Raw genomic sequence first — 18,932 nt, 5'->3', positions numbered from 1 at the left:
CTGCTTCCTCCTTACCTCCTTCCTACAAGACAGCCTTTGCAAACCAAAGAGGCTCTCACACAAGTTTCTAGTATGGATTATCAAATGTACTTGTGGGGTTGGGAAGATAGCTTGGTCAATACACTGCTTGCTGTGCAGGGGATAAAGATTAATACCTTAACCCTGCCCCAGCCCTCTCATCCCAAGGGCCTGCTCTAACCCTGTATCTGCTGGCCTATACAAGCTAGGTTTACAAGTCCCATTCTCGTCTTCTGTTTATTGTCGTGCTTTCTCCTCTCTATAGGTCCAGCTCTCAGTACAGTTTGAGGATGAGTGGCATCAACGCTACAGGCTCACTCCTGTCACTTAGCAATAGATAGGAACCACCTGCTGGCACATAGGTAGTTGAAGTTTCAGGGGAGACCCCCCAAGGTCTAGGGGCACACACATTTAGGCTCCATCATCCCCAGGGCCCTCCTGCCTGGAATGCTTGCCTGCCTCTGTTTCTCTCTCAGGCTTTTATCTCCTTACGCAGTTGGCCAGGTTTAGGTAGGTCTGCAGGTATAAAAGGGTCATGGACTCCACCAGCAGATACAGTGCTGCCAAGACGCAGATGCACAGAGAGTGCTCTACAGCCTGCAGCAAGAGAGCAGGCAGCGAGTGAGCACCTTTTCACCTGTCCTAGGTATTCCCAACTCGCCACAGGCCTCAGACACCAACATCTGAGCAGAAAGTCAACCAAGACCCAGGCCAAAGATTACATCCTCTCCGGGTGTCTGCAGGTCGATTTGCTTTTTCCCCATCTTTAATTGTGTGAATTTTGCTGGCGCCTGTTCGGACCTCTGCTGCCAGAGAAGGACATCGGGTGTCCTATTATGCCACTCTTGACATAATTCCCTTCAGACAGTTTCTGTCACTGAACCTGGAGCTAGGCTACGGTAGCCAGCCATCTCCTATCCCCACCTGCTCCATAGCAGTAGGAATAGATTGCAGGCACCCTGTTTTGTTTTTAGTTTGCACTGTGTTGGGGATTTTGGCGGTTAGCTGGCTTTCTCTTGGCACATATTTTTCCCCTGCGTGGATGGAATGCCTTGTTAGGCTTCATCTCTTGTACCTGAAGTCGTCAGAGCCCAGGATGAGGGGCCAGGACAAGTCGCAGTGTCCTCCATTATCAGGGTCTGTTTTAAGTCATAGCCCTGCAGGAGAGAGCCGGAGTGCTGCAGCCAGGCAGAGTGGGCGTGGCCGCCCTCAGTGGGGAAGAGGGCACTCACCCACGTGACAGGAGTGATGGGGGCGGGTGGAGAGGCAGTACTGGTGGACCTACCAAATTCAAGGGTGTGACGTGAGCGGGGCGGTCAGGGCTGTGATGTACCGGAACTGATGGCCTAGTGGGAGGAGCCAGGGCAATTGAGCTGTGGCTGCACGGGGCCGGAAAACTCACCGCAGCCAGACCAACCTCCTGCACCTAGAGTGGACCACAGCCAGCGTGACAGGGACAGCGTCCCAGCTAGGATGTGAAAGCTCACCCGGGCCACGGGAGTCTCATGGGGGCTGCCTGCAAAACTCAAGCCCGGTCAGAGCATCGCAGTGGCGGGAGCCACAGGCCCAGGGCCTGGGAAAATAGCAGGTCAGAGCAGCGGCTGGGGCTCGGGAGAAAAGGACCGTGGTGTGATCAGTTTTCATGTTTACTGTTCAGTAAGGAAACCAGCTTGAAAGTACTATTGCTGTTTTACCCTTTAGCGTAAAGTTTTACTGATACGAACTGGGTCATCCTAGTTTTTATTATTTATCTCCTTTTCCTGAATATTGTCATAAAAATAATCTCGTAGGTCACTCGAAAATGTATGTGTTGGTGTTTGTAAATTCAGAAGAGTGGTTGCGAGGCTGTAAGAAATATTTTAATTGTTCTTCTCCTTGCCGTTGTGGAAATATAAAGCGTCTCCTAATTTAAGCTCGTCCATGAATTATAACATCATGGTCTCCCAATCTGATATGTAACACCATATCATTAGTACCGGCACCTTAGCTAAGAGAGCCTGTTAGTTTGTCAGGTAGGAAGGACTCCGATTTGATTGAATCAGAGTAAATACTTGAGCAAGCCCCACAGTTACAGTTCTAAACATTAACTGCTCATGCTCTCACTGAGATATATTACACTCTGTGATGTAAATACAGCTATCAGAATTACACATTCTTATACTGAGGTCTTAATATCACACCGTATGGTCCAGACAAGCACAGGATGCAAGCTGAGTGTGAGGAGATCACTTCCTACTATTTTTACAGTGAGAAAATGTGTTATAGAACAGGATGATGCTAGAAAGCATCTTTTGAATAACTATGATTACTCACTCACCTTCATCAGAAGGATGTCTCTTTTGTTTCCTTGCTTCAATTGCAGTGGACCGACACATGCCCAAGCTGTTGTGTTTTATTCTATTGTTGACATGCAGTGATGTGGCTATGGACTTTTCCCTGGAGGAGGAGGAGCACTTAGACCCTGCCCGGAGAGCTGTCTACAAAAACCTGACAGTAGCGAACTACACCAGTCTGATTTCTGGGGGTAAGAACAGTTTGTTGGTAGGTTTGTTTTTCTTCGGTGTTTCTTGGTTCTTTTCGGGTCCTTGGTAAATGACTCTGCATGTGTTGAGTTTTGTGGGGGTGAGTCTTAGGTCTCACAGAGCAAAGTGAAAGTTTCGTGGAGAAAGGCATGATTTCATGACATTTTGTTTTCTCTTCATGTTTGTTCTTTTTTGGGGGTTTTAGACTTCTTTCATTCTGTTCCATGAATAATTCAGAAACTAAAGGACAACCTTATCACCCAATCATAAAGCTCTGTTCTTACCTTAGAATTTTGACTGAGCTGTAATTTAGAATTGGGAATCAAGATATACAAATGAAATTGCTTTTTAAAGATTTTCAGTATTATGTAAGGAAATAACAATTGGAAAATGATTTCTAGAGTCCTCTATTTTATTTTCTCATCGTAGAGCACAGCACTGTGCTTGAAATCTAAGTACTTAGGTAAGACTCTGTTTCTCACCTGCAGGTCTTACACTGATGCGCCATCCCTGGAGCAACACAAAGAGCCCTGGAAAATAAAGAGGAGGAAATCACAAAGGTACCAGGACAGTAGAGGCAGGGCCCAAGTTCAGGCTTAGGTGAAAGTGGAAACCTGGTATGAAAATGGTCTTGCCACATCTTCTTCATTAGAAAAGATTTTAAGCAATATTTCTGAGAAGGATCTTCTCAGGATTGTCCTGTTAGAGACATCAGGTTTTCTATGTAAGAATTAATACCACGCGCCAGATGTAGTTTTATTTGACTGTGCTGGTGAGCTGTGATGTCACTGTTCTATGCACATCTCTCTGTCTTCCTACCAGTATGACATGGTTTTCATCACTATAGTTCTAACGTGTTGTAAAGGAAAATTGATGCCTCTACATTTGTTCCCTGTTCTCAGAATTTCAAAGCTACTTGTAGTTCCTTCAGAGTATATGTCTTTTAGAGTTAATTTCTCCGTTTTCTCTAACAATTCCAGAAGAATTGTGGTAAGAATTGCCTACTGTCTTCAAGTATTTTCCTTCTATCCCTTGCTTTCCCCTTCATATATCTGGTTCTCTGTCTTCATGCCAATACTTCATGATTTTAATCTCTATAATTTTAATATACTTTGAAATCACCTCTAAGTTTCATCTTCCTCAAAGATGCTCTCTAGGCTGAGCTGTCCCTTGCTTTATTGATTTTGGACATTCTGATGGGTGTAAGATGGAATCTCAGAGTAGTTTTGATTGGCATTTCCCTGATGGATAAGAAGGTTGGACATTTTTCTAAGTGTTTCTCACACATTTGGTTTCCCCTCTTTGAGAATTCTCTGTTTAAGTCTATATCCTATTTTTTTTAATTGGGATATTTTTTCTTGATATCCAGCTTTCTTTATATCTTTATGTAGTTTAGACACTAGCCTTCTATCAGATGTGTAGTTAGTAAAAAATATTACCTCATTCTCTAGATGGCTGTTCTGTGCTAATGATGGTGACCTTTGCCATGCAGAAACTTTCAATTTCATGAGGTCCCGTTTATTATTTATTAATTTTAGTCCCTGTGCTCTCAGTGTTCTGTTCAGAGAGTCTTCTCTTATGCCAGTGAGTTTCAGGCTATTCTGTACCTTCTTTTCCATCAGGTTCAGTGTATCTGGGTTTATGTAGGGGTCTATGCTCAATTTGGAGTTCAGTCTCCTGCAGCATGGTAGATAGGGATCTTTTTTGCATTTTTCTATATGCAGACATCCAGTTTGACCAGCACTGTTTTATGAAGATGCTGGTTTTGTTCCGGTGTGTGCTTCTACCTTTATCAAAAATTAGATGTCCATAGTTTTGTGGATTTATGTATAGGTCTGCAAGGTAAACCCTTTTTGTGCTACTACCATGTGATTTTTATTACTGTGGCTCTGTAGCACAACTTGAAATCTAGGGTGCTGATATTCCCACAGTACTTTCATTGTTCAGGATTGTTACAGCTATTCTGTTTTTGTTGGTTGTGTTTTGTTTTGTTCTTGGTGCCGTGTGTGTGTGTGTGTGTGTGTGTGTGTGTGTGTGTGTGTGTGTGGTTGTGTGTGAAAATTGTCTGTTCAAGATGTGTAGAGAACTGTGTTGGAATTTTAATGGGGATTGCATTGAACCTGTAGATTTCTTTGGGTAGCATAGCAATTTTTACTTTATTAACCCTACTGATCCATGGCAGAACTTTCTATCTTCTGATATCTTCTTCAATTTCATGTTTGATGTCTTAAGTTTTTTTAATCATATATGTCTTCCACTTTCTTGCTTTAGAGTTACACCAAAACATTTTATATTACTTGAGGCTGTTGTGGAAGGTGTTTCTTCTTCATTTATTTGTCTTATGTATACATGTGGGCTACTCATTTTTTGTGAGTTATTTTAGTATCCAACTACTTTGCTGAAAGTGTTTATCAATTGTAGGTTTTTCCTGGTTGTATTTTAGAGTCACTTGTATATATTGTCATCTGCAAGTAAAAATACTTTGATTTTCTCCTTCCCAGTGTATATCCCTTTGATCTTTTTCGGTTGTTTTATTGCTCTTGCTAAGACTTTAAGTACTGTATTGTATAGACATGCAGAGAGCAGGTAGGTAACCTTGACTCGCTCCTGATTTTAGTGGCATTGCTTTGAGTTTCCCTCATTTTAAGTTGATGTTTGCTTTGGGCTTGCTGTAAACTGTCTTTATTATATTGAAGTTTGTTCTTTATATCCCTAATCTCTCCTGGTATTTTATCTTCAAGGGGTGTTGTATTTTTGTCAGAGGCCTTTTCTGTATCTAATCAGATGATCATTTTGTTTATATGATGGGTTACGTATGTTGTACCATGCTTGCTTCCCTGGCAAGAAGTCTACTTGATCATGGTAGATGATCATTTTGATGTATTCTTGGATTTGGTTTGCAAGTACTTTATTGAGAATCTAAGTTCATTATGGAAATTGGTCTGTAATTCCCTTTTTTCATTGTATCTTTATGTGGTTTGGGTATCAAGGCAACTGTGACCTCATGAAAATCAATTAGGCAGTGCTCTTTCTGTTTCTATATTGTGGAATGATTTGAGGAGTATTGGCATTAATTGTTACTTGAAAATCTGGTAGAATTCTTCACTAAAATCATCTGCCCTTGGGCTGATTTTGATTGGTAGATTATTAATCACTGATTCTATTTTACTAGTGGTTAATGGTCTGCTTAAATTACCTGTCTGGTTTTGATTTAACTTTTGTAGGTGTGTAAACTTTTTCCTGTTTGATAGAGTACAGGTTTTTAAAATAAGTCCTTATGCTTCTCATGATTTCTGCAGTTTCTGTTGTTATGTCCTTCTCTTTTTCTAATTTTGTTAACTTGGGTATTCTCTTTCCACCTTTGAGTTCATTTGGATAAAGATTTGTCAATAGTATTTTTCTCAAAGAACCAGTTCTTTGTTTCTTTGATTCTTTGCATTGTCTTTCTGCTTTATTGATTTCAGGCTTCAGTTTGATTATTTCTTGCAGTATACTCCTTTTGGTGTGATTTCTCTTTGTTCCACATCTCTCAGGAGTGCTGCTGAGTTTATAGTATGAAATCTCTCCAGCTCTTTTATGTAGGCACTTAGTACTATGAACTTGCCTTTCATACCTTAACAGGCATCTCCTTCTATAGGTTAGGGAAATTTTCTTCTATGCTATTGAAAATATTTTCCGAATGTTTGACCTGGGTTACTTTCCTCCTTCTATTCCTATTATTTATAGATTTGTTTTTTTTTTCACAGTGTCCCATATTTCCTGAGTATTTTGACCAAGGTATCTGTTTCTATTGCCTTGTCTTAATGCCTGAAATTCTTTCTTCCATCTTGAGTATTCTTTCAGTGACACTTACTTTTGAAGTTCTTATTCAAGTTTTAGATTTTACCCTGATTTCTCCCATTTTAGGTTTTCTTTATGATCTTATTTTTGCTTTCAGTTCTTGAACTCTTTGATTCAGTTTCTTCCACTGTTTGTGTTTTCGTAGATTTCTTTTAAACATATTTACTAATTTAATCTTTTTTTTTTCTTTTTTCTTTTTGGTTTTTCGAGAAAGGGTTTCTCTGTATTGTTTTGGAGGCTGTCCTGGAACTCACTCTGTAGACCAGACTGGCCTCGAACTCACAGAGATCCCCCTGCCTCTACCTCCCAAGTGCTGGGATTAAAGGTGTGCACCACCAATGCCCGGCTTATTTATTTACTCTTTAAGGATCTTTTGCAGTATAAAGGATATTTATTAAATTCTTTTTTTCTTATGTTTCAGTTGTGTTTCTGGGCCAGTCCAGGAAGTGTTCCTGGGCTCTAGTGCAGACTGGCTATTACTCATTCTGTTTTTATGCCTACAGCTAGGCATCTGTCACTGGGAAAGTTGTAATGCTAGGTGCAGGTAACTTGTCTTTGTTTACTTGGTGATTTATTCCTTGATTTCTGTGACCCTCTGGTTGCTAGGAGAGTGTGGTGGCTGTCACCTGGTAAGAAAGTGTTCTGGGACACTTCTACATATGGTCACTGGGAGTTTAAGGTAAAATTCTTTCCTGGGAACTTGGGGCTGAGATTTAGGAAGAGGGATGAGCTTCAGGCATGGGGGTGGGTGGGGGGAGGCCAATAGAAGGAAGGAAGACATGGTATTTCATTAGAATCCTGGAAATGGGGGCAGATAGTGAGCAGAGGCTATAAGAAGAGGTCTGCTACAGAGCTGGGGATGAGACTGGAGGATTGGATTTGGAAGAGCTGAGGGAGAGGTGAAGATCTGCTGTTGGCCTGTGTATTCACTGGTTTTGTGTGTCAACTTGACACAACTAGAGTTATCAGAAAGGAAGGAGCCGTATTTGAATGCTAGCACCCACGTGGCAGCTCACATCATCTGTAACTCCAGTTCCAGGGAATTGGTGATGCCCTCTTCTGACCTGTGATGCCCTCTTCTGAACTCTGCATGCTCCAGGTACAAAAGTGGTGTGCATGCATCCAGAAAACACACACATGCACACACAGAAATAATAAATAAATGGAAATAATTTTTAAAAGAAATCGTTAAAATATCCACTAACAATCAAAAGATTAAAATATAACTATAACATACTTGCAATGTATGTGTGTGTATATATATTTATATATACTCCATATTTATGTAAACAGATTAGTAATAGTATTGAGACATTCTGAATATATATTTTGTGATAACCAATAAACATAGAATATATTGTTAAATAAGCTATATGAGATTAAGCAAATGTCATGCATTTGTCGTATGATCTTAAATCCCAGTACTCAGGAGGAAGAAATAGGCAGTTCTCTTGTCTACATCATACTTCCAGGTTAGTCTGGGCTAATAAGGATAATTTGTCTCTACCAAGAAGGGGAACTGAAGATGGGTTGGAGAGATGGCTCAGCAGTGACAAGTTTTGGCTGTTCTTGCAAAGGACCTGTATCTATTTCCTACCACCCAGGTGGATCTCAGAACCATCTATAACAATAGTTCCAGGTGATCTGGCATCCTCCTCTGGCTCCTGTAGGCAACAGGCATCCATGGTGTGCAGCTCAAATGCTTACATTAATAAAATGCATTTTAAGTCATTATTTTGCTGACAGGATTTGCATTGATTACTTAGACTGATGTTGGGAATATGGCCATGTGCACATTGTCATTTATCAGAGTCAATGTGCATGGAAACCCCTTTTCTTATTTACTGTCTCTGTCCTTTTTCTGTTTAGTGCCTTACATTTTTTTTAAGCACAAGTGACAGTGTGTCTAAGATCTGCAAAAGTTCAAAGCAGACAAAAACCCAACACTGAGAAATGGAAGTAAGCACAAATTCCGATCCCTGACCAAGAACTCTGGAATTGCTGTCTGCTGGGAAAGGGGAAAAATCAGTTTTCTCCAATGTAGTGACACTGGGTATTAACCCTACTCCAGGGCAGTTCCCATTACCAGGAATAGTTGCCCAACATAAAACAGACTTTGTGTGTGTGTGTGTGTGTGTGTGTGTGTGTGTGTGTGTGTGTGTGTTTGAGAGAGAGAGCACATGTGTACCTTTTGTGTTAGGTTTTTTTGTTTGTTTTCGTGGGTTCTTTTTGGGTTGTTTTGTCTCTCAGTGTTTGTGTGTGTGTGTGTGTGTTTTTTAATTTTCCTGGTTTTTGTTTTTGCATGAGAGACAGTGTGGGGGAGATCTGAGAGGAGTAGAGGGAGAGAAGAATATATGAAAAAGCAGTTTTAAGTAAAAATTCTAAAGCTCATCTTGTGATTATTTAGCTCCATAATTAAGCTTATTCCTGTGCCTTTTAAAAGCTGGTTTTGTTTTTTATTTTAATTTTCTAATTTATTTCTCCATGTGTTCATTATAGGCATATGGGAAAACTAGTAATTTTTATAGGTTAATTTTCTAGTCTTCAGTATTACTTACAGCACTTATCACCTCTCAGAGTTTCTCATGTGTCTGTGGGACTTGTGTTTATATGATCACATCATTGCCAAAACAGAGTAGTTTGAGGCATCCCTTTCCTACTTCCATTGATGTTATTCTTTGATTGCTTCAATTTTCTCAAGCTAACTCTTCATGCCCTATATCAAACAAGACTGAAGAGAGTTTCTATATTTCTCTTGTTAAAATTTTATAGGTAAAGGCTGGAGAGATGGCTCAGCAGTTAGCACTTATTGCTTTCAGAGGACCAGGGTTCAGTTCCAGTACCCACATGGCCTCCCACAAGCAGGGAATCCAGCACCCTCTTCTGAACTCCAGAGGCACCAGGTACACACATGGTGCACATACATCCATGCTGGTAAAACAGTCATAAAATAAACAAGTCTTTGCAATGACAATTTTAGAAGTAACGAAGTGGATCTTTTTCTTTGCCCTGCGCTGACTCAGTTGTCCTAGGTTTGGTGTATACATTCTTTACTGCGTGAGCTCTATTGCGTGTATTCCCAATTCCTTTAGGAGTTTTACCATGAACACTTACTGAGCTTTGTGAGATGACATTTCTGTTTCTATTGAGAATTTTATTCTGTGGGATGTTTCTTCACTCTGATTTCATTGCTGTTCTTGTGGGCTGGATTATTGATAGCACATTTCTGTCTTTCTTCTCGGCATCAGTTAATCCTCTGCTGTGTTGGGACATGGTTGGTTAATTCCTGTCTCTCCTGCATTTGTATATTACTCAAATGAAAGTATCATTTCCTGTCTTCTCATGGATATTTTCTCTCTAATGATTTAGTCTATGGCTTACCTGTGTTTATCATCTGCAATGCTGCTTGGCTGAAATGAATTGTGTTAATATTTATGATTATCATGAAATGTACTCCAGCAATTTTGAAAAAGTCAGTTTTCCTGGCTTCAACAATGTGGTTGACAGTTCTTTTCATTCCGGCTTTTAAATATGTATCCCATGCTCCCCTAGCGTTAGTATTGTTGACACAACATCTGGTATTATTCTGAGGGTTTGATCCTTTTATGTTATCATTGTTCCCTAAGAGGTCTCAGTATTAATATTAGCTTTTTATGTTTCATATTTTGATATGAAAGGAGCAGAAGAGGTCCTGTCATTGTTACTCACACAAGAGGCTGAGAGAAGGGACAAATGGATGGTCCTCTGGTGAACACATCTCAAGTTAGTAGCCATATCTACTGTTCTGTGAAAATCACTATGTATTGAAACCTCGCAATCCTTTAGTTATCTGCTTCTGATAATGTTATCTAAAGTACTTAATTTCCATATCTTTGTCTCCTTGTATATAGGAAAGCTCTCTATCTAGTTGTACGTGATAAAAGTATGGTTTGTTATTTCAGGGTTACTTGACATTCAAGGATGTGGCTGTGGACTTCTCCCAGGAGGAGTGGGAATGTCTGGACTCTGTTCAGAGAGCTTTGTACATTGATGTGATGTTGGAGAATTACAGAAATCTGGTCTCTGTGGGTGAGAACATTTTTCTTACAGAATTTCTAGCTCAATCTTGTCCCATTCTTGCATGACTCTGGGGACTTGACCTGAGTAGAGACAATGAAAGAATGAAGAAAAAACAAACACCTGAACACACAGAAGAGCTTGGATCTGGTGGGTTTAACTCTTAGGTAGAGAAACCACAGCAACCTAGAAGTTCAGTCTATTTATTAAATAGAGTTGAACAAGGAGGTGTGGTTATTATATAAGGATGAACAAGGAGGCAGGTTTATGGTGTACAGCTGAATCAAGGGGACAGGTTTAGCTCAACTTAATAAGGAGCCATCACTGTAGTGGAGCAGCCACAAACATCCAGTAGAAGAATTCTAAGGTGGACATTTTCTGCACACACTACCAGTGTGTCACTGTTTCCATCTACCCCAGAGAAAGGTTTGCTATATTTCTGAACCTCACCCTGAGGAGGAAGACTTTGTCATTTTCCAATGGGTCTGAGACTATGATCCTTGACACGGCCAGGTCTGTAACAGTCGACTTTCACTTAGGACTTCACACATTCAGGGCTTCCTCAGTTCCTAACATTCAGCCTTTATATAGATCAGCTTTGAAGATGTATAGTCTCTGTGTGAAGCTGGCTCAGAAACTAAAGGAAATTATCAAGATTTCAGTAGTAGAAATGAAGTTTTTCATGGTGTTATGTATTTGTTTTGTCTTCCCTTTTGGAGGTATTATGAATTCTTCATTTTTGTTCTATGATACATTCAGAGACTCACTAACATATGGCATGTCCCCCTATATCTTGAAGTTCCATTTTCATCATTCATCTGATACAGTTTTAAAATACACAAGCTGAAAGCACTTCCCTAAATATCTTCGAGATACTGACAGGAAATAACAATTGGCAATTTGTTTCTAGATGCCTTTATTTTGTGCTCTGGTCATCTGCTGAGCCCAATATTGTGTTAGCTTAAATGTCCAGATAACTTTATAAAGAATCTAGCAAGGGTCATGTGCCACTTTACAAAACATAGGACTTGCATGCAAGGTAGACTTGCTCACCTCTTTGGAGTCAAGCAAAGTATCCCAAAATGTGAAGAGAAAGGGGAAAAATCACCAGATACCCATAAAACTAAGTGGGGTTGAATGAATGAGCAGGTCGAAAATGAGGGGTTCAAGTGAAGTAGGAAGTAATATCTGAAAAGGGCTGTACCACATTCCGTTCACTCATGGTAATTCTTGACAAGTTGACTGCGTATGTTGTCTTAAAGATGCATCAAAAAGACTCTGTGTCTTGTTATATCTGAGTTCTGTTGACTTAATAATAGCTTGCAAATGCTGTCATCGTGAAATTACTGTGTTTTTTATAATCTGTCATAAGTCACTGAAGTATTATTCTATCATTGCCATTCTTGTAAATATGACATCGTGTTGCATCCTTCATTTGTTTTCTCAGTGGAATTGCCCTTCCAGAAAGTCATCTCAGGAACCAGTGAACGCAGTGGCCTGGGGAATAGGGCAATATGTGGATCTGAGTCAATATAGAGTTAGAAATAAGCAATTACTGGCAAAGAAGTCTCTTTCTCTAATGATCTATGCATACAATATCTAGCAGAAATATTTACTTTGCGCATAAGCTTTTCAAGACTCTGACATGACTTTGAAAAAAATTCCTTATGAAGGTGTCAAGTAAGGATTTAACTTTGAAATAAATTAAATATTCTAAAGAGTAATCTTTGCTGATTTACTTAGTGAGGCAAATATTATAAATGCTGTATTGGATTAAACTATTTCTTTAGTCATTTTTGAAGAATTTAAATAAGAAATATATTCTCAATATAGTCAGAGCTCCATCCCAAATTTAGTTATTGATTCCTCAGTTACGTGTACCAGGTTATACATTTTAGGTAAGAATGAAGTGGCTACTAAAAAACATTGACCCTTAAAGATTATTACTCCATACATTTTTGTGAGAATCCATAACAATTATAATGGGCAAAAGAATGTCCACTACTGAGAACTTTATTCATAGTTACTGGTTTTCTTAAAAGAGCAAAGTTAATGAAACAATCACATTTTGACTGTGTTTAGTCTTATATCAAACCCTATTAATCTTAATGTCTCATTTTTTTCAGAGAACTATTGCATGTGTGCTATTGTCCATCAACAAGTGGATTGTGAAGAGAAGTATTCTAAATGCAATGAGCTTGATGAAATGCTTCATGAATCCACCAGATGCACAGTTTATAAAACAAGTAATACTCTAGAAAACTCTAGTATCTTTAGCTGTGACTCTAGTTACAGGGATGCCTCGATTCAGTCATCAAACTTTAATAGATATCGAAGCATACATGCTAGAGAAGAAACTTGCAAATATAAAAACTCATCATTTGCTTCTACCTACAAACTTATGCAACAAGCAATCTGTATTGGAGAGAAACCACACAAATTTAGGAAGTGTGGAAAATGCTTTGGTTCCTGCTCAAGTCTCACTGAACATCCAAGAGTTCATATTGAAAAAAAGCTGTATAAATGTGATGTTTGTGACAAATCTTTTACCCATTGTTCAAATCTTAGAACACATAAAAAAATTCATACTGGAGAGAAACCTTATAGATGCAAAGAATGTGGTAAGTCTTTCCTTCAGTTGTCAGCTCTTAAAAGCCATTACATTGTTCATACTGGAGAGAAGCCTTTCAAATGTCAGGAATGTGACAAATCCTTTGCCCACTGTTCCACTTTCAGGAGACATAAGAAAATCCACACTGCTGAGGAACTATATAGTTGTCAAGAATGTGGCAAGGTGTTTTATCAGTTGCTATACCTTAAAAGCCATTACAGAACCCATATTGGTGAGAAGCCTTACAAATGCAACGAGTGTGACAGATCATTTATTCACTGTTCATCTTTTAGAAAGCATCAGAAAATACATTCTGTAGAGAAACTGTATATGTGCAAAGAATGCGGTAAGTCTTTCCTTGAGTTGTCACATCTTAAAAGGCATTACAGAACCCATACTGGAGAGAAGCCTTATAAATGTGAAGTATGTGACAAATCCTTTACCACAAACTCAATTCTGAAAACACATCAGAAAATTCACTCTGGAGAGAAACCTTACAAATGCAAAGACTGTGACAAATCTTTTACCCAGCATTCAAATCTTAGAAGGCATCAGAGAATTCACACTGGAGAGAAGCCTTACAAATGTCAGGAATGTGAGAAATATTTCACCCGGTTCTCAACTCTTAGAAGGCATCAGAAGATTCACACTGTAGATAAAAATGCTATTGTAAGTAAGGTGGCATATCCTGTATCCCGATCTTTATCGTTGAGAGCCACAACAGGATCTATAATAGAGAGAAACAAGGACATCAGAAACTTTTGAAACCGTTTAATGAAGGTTGAAATCGTAGAAAATATCACAAGAATTTACACTAGAGAAAATTCTTGCAGGTATAACCATGTGGGAAAATTTTTAAGAAAAACATTTTTTGTAGTACAATATAAAAAGTAGATATAGCCGGGAGATGGTGGCGCATGCCTTTAATCCCAGCACTCGGGAGGCAGAGGCAGGCAGATCTCTGTGAGTTCGAGGCCGGGTTGGACCGATAGCCTCCAAAACAATACAGAGAAACCCTGTCTCATAAAAACCAAAAAAAAAAAAAAAGTAGATACAATGAGGACAAAACGTAGGAGCCTAAAGAATGGGACCAAGCTTTAGTTTTTGTACCATTCCTGTATATCGGGAAATGCAGACTGAAAAGAAACCATGTGAAATGTATTACCTGTGTGTCATCCTTGAGTCTTGTTGTTCATGGAAATTCCACATGTTACAGAATCCTCATAACACATTCAGTTTGTCAAATTCTTTTTCTAATGCCAAAATTGTAGACACCCCAAAAAAATCTCATCCTGAAAGAAACCCAAGAAAAGGCCTTAATAAAAATTTGTTTTATTCATTATGGAGCAAAACTTTGCAAATATCAAGAATGTAAGAAACCTTCACAGAGGCAAGTAACAACACATGCATGCTCATGAATAATAGCTCTGAAGGCTGCAAGAAAGTACAGGAAAATCATTTTTAAGTACTCACCATTGAGGGGGTATTTAATCTTGCTTCAAAGTGTAATAGAAGAGTCATATTAGAAAGACGAAGGCATAAAGTCATAGACATTATAAAGACCAGTGTGTTATAAAGAACAAAACCAAATGAATACATGGATTTATTATGGATTCCAGTGGAAGTGGATTCTTATATTTGAGCAAATATGAAAACGCTGTTTAGAAAAGTTTTTTCTAGTGTTGGAGTTTGTTGAAATGTGAACACAGTAGGTATTTCACAGTTTGTTGAAATGTGAACACAAGCTGTCTTGTTTGCAAATGATTATGTGATCATTTTTGTCAACTCCTGCTGCGTCAAGCCTGACCCTATGACACAGACAGAGTTATGTAGTTAGTGACTGACCCCTAACTGCTCAGAGACACCAATGAGCTGGAGAGCACTGATGCCAGTTTCAGATTGAATTGTAAATAACTACACTACCACTACCCCCCATGCCTTCCTCCAGCTTGTATGCTCTTGCTGCCTGCCCCCTCTGCTGCGTTCTCTGAGCCTTGGAGGGTGAATTAGTCAGGATTCTCTAGAGAAGTGGTTCTCAAACTTCCTAATGTGTGACCCTTTAATATAGTTCCTCATGTGGTTATCTCCAACCGTAAAATTATTTTTGTTTCTACCTCACAACTAACTTTCCTACTGTTATGAATCATAATGTAAAATCTGTTTTCCAGTGGTTTCAAAGGGGTCTTGACCCACATGTTGAGAACCACTGCTCAAGAGGAACAAAACTGATAGGATGAATCAATATATAATAAAGAGGGATTTATTACAGTGGATTACAGGCTGTGTGGCTAGTTCCAAAATGGCTGTCTCCTGATGGAAAATCCAAGATCCTATAGTTGTTTAGTCCATGGGGCTAGATGTCTCAGTTGGTCTTCAGTATACATTGAAATCCTGAAAAAGTAGTTTTTATCTTTTTTTAATTAAAAATAGATTTTTTATACAGTATGTTCTGACCACAGCCCCCAGCCCCAGCCACTCTAAGATCATTACCACTTTTCACCCACTGAAATTGGCACACTTTCCTCTTTCGTCAGGAATCTAAAATAATGACGGTAAGAATAATAAAGTGAGAAATCCGGAATAGGACAAGCAGTATGTTCTAATACGAGGGACATAGTGCCTCAGCAGCAGGATAGATGGACTTGTTAGTGAGAGTGGGAGGAAACATCAAACAGAAACAACTTCCTTGTCCCATGTTCACTTATAGAGCCTGCCACCAGGAATTGTGACCCAGATTTAGGGTGGGTCTTTCCATTTCAAGTTATCCAATCTGGAAAAGTCCCTCAACAGTGTGTTCGGTTGTTTGGGTTTTGATTGACTCCAGATGTAGTCAGTTGACAACCAAGATTAGCCATCACACAGGCCATGACCCAAAAGTTTGGCTATAATCTTCTAACTCATGTGTTCCTTTTATTTACCTATCTGTTTCCAGAGTACAGCTGATGGTGAATACAGGTATTTCATTTCTTTTAAAAGTCCAATGAGGAAAAGAAACAGAGTGATATCCCAAAGAACACTAACAGCTGTAACGACCCACTGTTACAAATACAATATTGGGAAGCAGCTTAATCGCGTATTGTGTAAATTAAAGCAATCACAGCTGATGTGCTGTTCTTTAACTGGGGCCTGTGAATTTCCTGGCCAAAGGTTTTGTGGGACTGTGCAGTACCAGATATGAATTTCCTCTTGTGTAGCTGGCTTCTAGTCTAATGAGATAGCTGGTTCTATATATAGCCACTTAAGCACTGTTGCTCTAACTAACATAGCTTGTCTGGCCCTTTCATTATGAGGCATTCAGAATCCATACCTAAGTAGGACTTTTGGGCTATAATTCTCCCCAGCAATCTTAGTAGCACACACTGGCCCTGCATAGTTAGACCACAGGTAGAGCACTTCCAGTTCAGTCCTAAAACCAAAGCATTGTAATGTCTTCAGCTATCCAGTTCTTGAATGCAACCAGTATCAACGGCAGTCGCCTCATTTTAGGGGCCCCTAGAGCCTCCCTGGCTAACATCACACAACAGTGGAATTTTACTCAAAAGTATGGCATTTCTGGGAACACTTGCTTTTATTAGATTTAACTGTATGTCTCTCAGTGGATCTTTAAATCTGAAACACACTTAAAGGTTAGTATTATGTTTTCTGTATATAACAAAATTTTTTAGAGAAGTTTGCCAGGGTAACAATGGCAAGTCTGGAACCACTGTCCCATAACAAATGGTATGGTTATAAAAATGGTGAAGCAATCTACATATCTGTTCTCTGAGCAAGTGTTAGGTGATCACAGATGCTTACGGCTCAAAAGATTCTAGCCCACACTGATAGCAAGGTTTTGCACATTTATATTTTATATAAAATACTTTTCTGTAGCTGTTATATAAAACTGTTATATTTTTCTGGCTGCCTCACGTCTCAAGCTGCATGCTTTAATAAGGGCTTTTTGAGTTCTTTTTTTTTTTTTACTTTTTATTTTTTTTGTTTTAACCCCATGAATTCAGTGGGTCTATCTCTAGTGCGCAGGGAAATAACCACCTAACTTTTTTGGCTATGCCTGTACCTGTCTCCTTGACTCTGCCTACTCCTATCTCTTCAGCTGACTGAACTATGCACACAGGAGAGAAACGCATACTATCTACTCAGGATACAGCTGGCTACCATTTATTAAGCCGAACCAGTTTATCATGTCTTGTTTTACACAGGAGTGTACAGAATGATGCTTATTGGATTACTAATCCTGGGCCCTACACGTAATCAAAGCACAAGCGCTATCAGTATCAACCAAAAGTCCAGATATTTTTGACATTAATGTAACATTGCTTTTTGCAGTCACTGGGTATAGTTCTCACCTGCAGGTACTCCTTGCCACTCTGTTAGGGAAGGAGCTATAGAAGCTCCCCCCCTGTGGTGCTAGATTGTTCTGCCTGGATTATATGTTTCTAGGCAGGGCTGGAGTGATATCTTGGCATCAAGAGGATTTGTGGCTGTTCTGGAAGATTGAGGCTCAACTATTAGCCCCAAATGGTGGATAACGATCACAACCATTTTTCACTCCAGATCCAGGCAATCTGACACTATTCTCCATGTTTCTGCTGGCACTGCCAAATATGGTGCACACCCGTGCAGGCAGAACACTCATAAAAGAAAATAAGTATGTAGTTTAAAGTTTCTGTGCTGATAATGGGGGAGCCATTTGATGAAAAATGCTTGGTGTCCTTCCTGACAAGTCTTCTCGTGTTGAAGCACTTTAATGAGACTTGCTTGGCTCATCACAGCAAGCAATTGTAGCGTTATCAGAGGCTACACCTGTTTCAAAAAAAAGTGACACCACCTCCAACTTCCCTTAACTCCCGATAGACACCTGGCAAAGGGTGACAGCCTTATGGGTCCCTACAGCCACATGAAATGTTGATGGTCCCTATATTGTGAAGCCTTGTGCAGATGATCACACAGCAACAGCTGTCTCATGCCTAGATGCTTTTGCTCAGTGTACTTCTCCCCAAATTTTGGCTCTTGCTTCTCTCATTTTTCAACTCTTTCACCAAGTTCCCTGAACTTTGGAAGGGGTATTTCATTGATTCCACCTGGCATAGAGTCTGCCAGCATCATTTATTCTCTTGAGTTGTTCTAGTTTGGAGTTTCTGCATTACCCTGTGTCTACTGAAATAAGAAACAAAATACTTAACTTTCATATAAATATGGAAATTTAAGAGGGTGGTTGGCATGTGATTTTGAGCACAATAGCTATACTATGTCCCCCTAGCCCCTATGTACTTTCATGCACCATATTCTTGACCAGGTTTACAGAACCAGGCATGTCTTTTCTCTCTGAAGGGAGCTTTCAATTCAATCAGAAAAGGCGTTAATTATTGTATTAGTTAAGTGGTAGGGAGGCATGGCAGTTGGAGTAGGAGAAATGACACCTTCAATAGCAGACAAATGGACAGAAGTGTGAGTGACTCAGGGGCTCCCCACCTCTTAAAAACTTTCCCCCAGTGATGTACTTTGTCCAGTAAGCTACACTCCCTCAGCCTCCTAAAACAGTGCCACCAACTGGGGACTAAGTGTTCAGTAGAGATTTTTCTACATTAACAACCATCCGCTGCATAAGAAAATAGCTCTGCTGAAGCCCAAGAGCTGAATTATTCTATGGACACACACACACACACACACACACACACACACACACACACACACATACACATTGTCCATTTGCAAAGTACCAGTATATAATGGTTCACATTCATTCTAGCATTTATTTTCAGGTGCATTTGTTAAGATGGCCATTTTGAGTGGGGTGAGGTGGAACCTACATTGATACTTATTCCTCATATCTTTGATACCTATATATATTGTTATCATGTATTGACAAGTACCCACACTGATTT

General features: G+C 39.5%; 1 protein-coding gene across 5 annotated transcripts; it reads left to right on the top strand.

Moving 5' to 3' along the window:
• The first annotated feature begins 1,346 nt into the window (after nucleotides 1-1,346).
• On the top strand, nucleotides 1,347-14,808 carry LOC101838078 (zinc finger protein 54-like). Of its 5 annotated transcripts, none has more exons than XM_013121412.3 (6): nucleotides 1,358-1,606; nucleotides 2,433-2,542; nucleotides 3,029-3,100; nucleotides 10,058-10,142; nucleotides 10,322-10,448; nucleotides 12,563-14,808. In XM_013121412.3, the coding sequence occupies exons 4-6, from the start codon at nucleotides 10,113-10,115 to the stop codon at nucleotides 13,810-13,812; spliced, it is 1,407 nt and encodes a 468-aa protein (XP_012976866.1). In that variant the 5' UTR covers nucleotides 1,358-1,606; nucleotides 2,433-2,542; nucleotides 3,029-3,100; nucleotides 10,058-10,112; the 3' UTR covers nucleotides 13,813-14,808. The 5 variants fall into 5 exon arrangements, 4 of the variants coding, with proteins under 4 accessions (XP_012976866.1, XP_012976865.1, XP_040593480.1 ...); XM_013121411.3 differs by having other exon boundaries at nucleotides 2,381-2,542; XR_005873761.1 differs by lacking the exons at nucleotides 10,058-10,142; nucleotides 10,322-10,448; nucleotides 12,563-14,808 and adding an exon at nucleotides 9,153-9,204 and having other exon boundaries at nucleotides 1,347-1,606; nucleotides 2,381-2,542.
• The last annotated feature ends 4,124 nt before the right edge of the window (nucleotides 14,809-18,932 follow it).

The sequence above is a fragment of the Mesocricetus auratus genome, unplaced genomic scaffold (assembly GCF_017639785.1).
Source record: "Mesocricetus auratus isolate SY011 unplaced genomic scaffold, BCM_Maur_2.0 Super-Scaffold_100676, whole genome shotgun sequence".
NCBI classification, from domain to species: Eukaryota; Metazoa; Chordata; class Mammalia; order Rodentia; family Cricetidae; genus Mesocricetus; species Mesocricetus auratus.
This window is presented reverse-complemented; position numbering and strand designations above follow the sequence as displayed.